The sequence below is a fragment of the Eimeria mitis genome, genomic scaffold, assembly GCF_000499745.2.
Source record: "Eimeria mitis Houghton genomic scaffold, Emh_scaff1981, whole genome shotgun sequence".
In the NCBI taxonomy this organism is placed as follows: Eukaryota; Apicomplexa; class Conoidasida; order Eucoccidiorida; family Eimeriidae; genus Eimeria; species Eimeria mitis.
Genome location: NW_013570305.1, coordinates 2,505 through 7,458, shown reverse-complemented (window position 1 = coordinate 7,458; position 4,954 = coordinate 2,505). Strand labels below are relative to the sequence as shown.

The 4,954-nt window shown below is 51.3% G+C and overlaps 2 protein-coding genes across 2 annotated transcripts; both read right to left on the bottom strand.

The window, feature by feature from the left end:
• Positions 1 to 1,610: 1,610 nt before the first annotated feature.
• Positions 1,611 to 2,848, bottom strand: EMH_0046820 (uncharacterized protein; the record flags this gene model as incomplete). The annotated part of the gene is made up of 2 exons (XM_013496214.1): positions 1,611 to 2,253; positions 2,346 to 2,848. The coding sequence occupies 2 exons, from the start codon at positions 2,846 to 2,848 to the stop codon at positions 1,611 to 1,613; spliced, it is 1,146 nt and encodes a 381-aa protein (XP_013351668.1).
• Positions 2,849 to 2,991: 143 nt separating this feature from the next.
• EMH_0046810 (uncharacterized protein) lies at positions 2,992 to 3,450 on the bottom strand (the record flags this gene model as incomplete). The annotated part of the gene is given in 2 exon segments (XM_013496213.1): positions 2,992 to 3,042; positions 3,046 to 3,450. Coding segments are annotated over 2 exon segments (456 nt in total).
• Positions 3,451 to 4,954: the final 1,504 nt, after the last annotated feature.

Below are 4,954 nucleotides of genomic sequence, written 5' to 3'. Positions count from 1 at the left end.
CAGCATCACATGCCTCTGAATTAGCTGCCCAGATTTGTTCCCGTTCGATTCATTCCCGTTCGATTCGTTCCCGTTCGATTCGTTCCCGCCTCTCTCACGACCACTACGTCTCAAAGTTTTGCATCAACGCCTAGGCCCTCCCGGTTAATCGGTTTGCTCCCACATTAGTTCAGAGTACGACGTATTATCTGATCTTGGGTTTCCGGCCAGTGTACGTCGACCAGTTGGTCAATCGCTGGCATAGTGGTCCTTCCCATATGCCGTTGCCTTTTCCTCCGGTAATCCCGCGAAGTAGCACATCAGCAGTTCCTCTTCGGGAATAGTTTCTCCCTGAGCGACTACTTCGGCAATCGAACGATGTACTCGTTGTAGTCTCCCCGCCAGCGATTGTTCCCCGAACGCTCCATCATATTTCGCGCGACAGTGAGCAGAATCTCTCGCACAGCCTTTCTCGTACGAGTTGCCAATCTGCCATTTCCGTCCCCGAGCGCTGCATGAGTTCCGAATGTACCATGGCCTTGCCCGTCAAGTACTTCCTTAAATGGAGTCCCCACTGTTCTTCTGGTACCTCCATTTCTCGGAAGTCCTGTTCTAACTGACAAAGGAAGGAACGCATGTTGGTCCCGTCGTCGTCACGGCGATTCCCTTTCTGGGGGTTGGTTCGGCTTTCGGCGATGTCTCGGCTTTCGTCAGTCACTTGGCAATGCAGCTTCAATAATTCCAATTTCCACTCGAAAGGATGTTTTCGGGATTTCCCAGGGTCTGCGATTCCTTCAACGTCCTGGTCCTGGTTCCTCGCGGGGTCAAGCCCTTCCTACTCACAGTCGGCTCGCCTCAATTTCCAGCTCGGGAAAGCTCCGACTCCACAGTGCTAGCCTCCAGTCTGTGTCACAACAAGATTCCCAGCCTTGCCAACTCGGCAGCCCTTCTAATTTCCCGCAGCGCCTCTTCGACGGCGGCATGGTCATTCAGATTCTTCTCCCTTAGGTATTTCGACCTCGCCAGCGAGCGCTCGATAAAGTTCGGGGCCGTACGCTCAATCAGCTTGCAGTAGTCCGGCATCTTCACCCCTTTCGATGGCGTCCGCCCGGCGACGGATTTCCTCTCCCAATATTACCTCGTCGACCCCCAAGAAATCCTACCATATCTCGTCGTTTTCAAGAACGCAGCCCTTTGTTCTTCGATGTAATCCCTTTCTTTGGCGCCCGAAATCCATCCGGCGCATCTTCCCAATCCTTTCGCTTGATATCGTGTCGAGCTGCGCAGGCTCTTCATGTCATGTTGATAGCATGTGCAGCTCGCGCGTCAGCGCTGGATCGAATATCTCAGCGAGGTCCAGCCGTCGCTCAGTCGCCGACTGTATCAGTTTTTGTATGTTCTCTTACCGCCGCACCTCCTCATTAACCATCTTGCGGTACTCTGAGGCTAACTGTACCCTTCGATTCCATAATATCTCTCATTCTGGCCAAGTCCCTTCTTCTCTGGTGCGTTTGGCTATCTTGTTCATCCTGAGGACTATCGCCTTTGGTCGTCGTCCTGTTTCCAGGAGAGATGATTTTCGTGGTGATACTTTGTTACTGTAGCCCTCAGGACACGTGCGTCATGAATTGCTAAAGAGCGACCAATCGTCTCTTGAAACAACGAATTACATCTCGTTCCCCTTCTGCAGCCACTCTGCCCGTCGGATAGGGCCTTCGAGTTACACTGTTAGTGCCTTCATTTTTGTTCTTTTTCCTCTCTTCGTCCGCCTTGGAGCTGCTATCTTCCTTGGCCTGCGGCCTTTCTACACCCTGCATATCTCGCACTGTACGTTTCCTCTTCGCTCGCCACGTATTCAGCGGATATCCGAGTATTTCCAACCTCAAGACCGCTGTTTTGCCGCCGCTGCAGACTCTGCAAAGAGTTCCGTAAGGCTGTTGTCCCGCTGTACTCTCTTCTGTCAAAAGCCACGGGGGTATAAGATATTCTTCTTGGCCTGTCTGATCTACCGCGTCATGTCCCGCACGGGATGTGCCCTCGTTGGTTCCGTTCCCGTTCCCATGAGTTTGGATCCCGCTCGCCGATGACCCGTGCCTCCGGCTTTCGTTCCCGTCGCTCGCCTGATCGTTCCGTTTTGCAGAAGTGGAGATGTTAATGGCATTCGGTCCCGACGCTACTAGGTGCGCCCTGCCATTATTTCGTTCTGGCCTAGGACATTTCTCTCCCCCAATGCCTAGGCCTTCTCGTTTAACCGTGACTCTCCCTCCCGCGGCTCTGTGTGCATTGCCGTGATGACCCGCGGATTTCCGTTCGTTGTTCGACGGTTCGTTGCACAATCCCTAGCGTAGTGATCCATTCCGCCGCACTTCGAGCAAGTTTCGCCTCTCCGTCTTGCTACGCCATTACGCAGGGGACATTCCCTTCCCAAGTGCCCCTGGCCTGTACACTCGAAGCAACGTGTTGTATCTCTTTCCCCGTCCATCGTCGTTCTCCCCGTCGAATAGGTTTTACGATTGACGCCGTGGACAGCCTCGTTGTGGCGTCTGTTCGCCTCTCCGTATTCCCTGAGGTGACTCCTTCGCTTAGGTCTCGGCTTCTCTGCTCCCTGCAGCTCCTGTTGCGCACGTTTTCTCTGGGCCCTCCACAGATTGAATGGAACCATGTACGCTCTCAGCGCATTCGCGGCCTCGTTCCACGTCGAAAATGTCCGCTTGCCTTTGTCGGTCAGCTCGTCTCCGATATCCGTGGGTAATCCGGCGAGGAAGTACATAATCAGGTCGTGTCCGGGCAGTTCTTCTCCATTGGATACTATGTCTGAGAACTCGTTGCAATATTCGTTGTAATTGCCAGTCCACTCGTTTTCTTTCATCTGGCTTAACATGACGTCCCGCGTATACCCGAGGAACCTTTCGCAAAGTCTTTCACACACCAGTTGCCAGTCTGTCATATCTATTCCTGGCCTAACTACGAAATTCCACTGTGTAGCGGCGCGTCCTGTTAGGTATTTGCGTATCAGTACACCCCATTGAGCCTCCGCGATTCCCATTTCCCGAAATTCCCGCTNTCTGGTCCCGCTTCGGTTGCTGCCATTCTTGACTGCATTATGAGATCTGCCCCTTTCTTCGTTTCGCCTGCACTTCCTTTCTGGTCGCACCGCATTTGTTGGAAAAATCGAGCCATTTCCAACTTCCAGGCCGTGGTCGGGTCAACAGCGTTTGGCGTGGCCTCGTCCTGGCCGAGGGTGTCTTCGCCCGCTTCGAGTGACGCCTCATCCTTGTCCATCGTACGAAGGTCAGTTTCCTGCTCCGGAGTGGCCGTTATTGTGTCAGTCCCTCTGCCCGGTGTTGTCTGGGTCTCCGTCAGGTTGCAAGTCTTCCCCCTGGAAGGAGGCAACCTTCGTGTCTTATGCCTACGGAGTTCCGAAAGTGTCATCTTGGGAATTTGCGGCTCGTTTTCTTGCGTATCCAGCATTGCCTTCGGTCGTCCTGTAGCAAGTCAGTCCGCCAACGATTTATTTCAACCGCTCGCCGCCTAGTGGGCTAACACTTCCCTGGGTTCGGACTTGGGAGGNGGAAGCCATCAAAGACTTGAGGGGTGGAGGGTTTAGGGTTTAGGGTTTAGGGTTTAGGGTTTAGGGTTTATGTAATGACCTCGGCGGTCAAATACTCTTAACCTCAAGCAGGTTCGGTGACTCAATACAGAGAATGTGCGTTGTCCGGAAACGTTAAGTCAAAACTCGGTTCGAGTTCAACGTATTTCAATGTTTTTCGTGATCAAAAAACCGTTTTTTCCCCTTCCTGACACGCCCCTGGCCTCTGCAGGCGTCGTGGGCGCCATCCTCTGGATGCGGCCGACTCGCCCCGCACTGTGTCGGCCTCTGTTCTTGTCTGATTTCGGCTACGATCCTTGTGTGCCAAATCTACTATTCCAGTTAGACTCAATTAACTCTCTTTGCTAGTTTCCGGCTTACTTAGCTCGTTCTCACTCCTTACTCCCCATAATTACCTATCGTTATTGATTGCAGCTACTTGTAGTGCTAGCGCACTACAGTTTAGGGTTTAGGGTTTAGGGGTTAGGATCCGCAGCCGACTGAGATTCAGCTGCAGCAGAAAAGAAGAACAAAATAAACACTAAACCCTAAACCCCAAACCCTAACAATAATTTATTATTATTATTATGGTTTAGGGTTTAAGGTTTAGGGTTAAGGGTTTAGGGTTTAGGGTTTAGGGTTTAGGGTTCAGGGTCACTACCGCCGACAGTCGGTGTGCAGGAGACGGCCAATCGATAACTAAATATAAATAAACTTTTTTTTATTTTTTTATTTTAATTGTTTTTATTGAGGGTTTAGGGTTTAGGGTTTAGGGTTTAGGGTTTAGGGTTTAGGGTTTAGGTGTGCGCTCGAACCAGACCGCCAGACCTGTCCGTACAGGGGGCCCCCTGGCAGCCCTAAACCCTAAACCCTAAACCCTAAACCCTAAACCCTAAACCCTAAACCCTAAATAAGAAGCCCTAAGTTATCAATCCTAAGATATGAACACACCCTAAACCCTAAACCCTAAACCCTAAACCCTAAACCCTAACAACTATTCCCCAAACCCTAACCCTCAAAACCCCTAAACCCTAAACCCTAAACCCTAAACCCTAAACCCTAAACCCTAAACCCTGATTTCCTTTCCTTTTCTAAATAAGCAATTTCTTCTCTCCCCTTCTCCCCCTTTCTCCCCCGTCTCCCCCCCGCAACCCTAAACCCTAAACCCTAAACCCTAAACCCTAAACCCTAAACCCTAAACCCTAAACCCTAAACCCTAATGTTGCGTGCAAGAAGTTCTTTTCGCAGTAATTGTTTAGAGGGTTTAGTAGCGGTGATTACTGGCGGGGGTTCAGGCATAGGCAAGGGGATAGCGAGGGTTTACATGCAGCATGGGGCTAGGGTTTGTATTCTATCAAGAAATATAAACACTCTACAAAACACCGC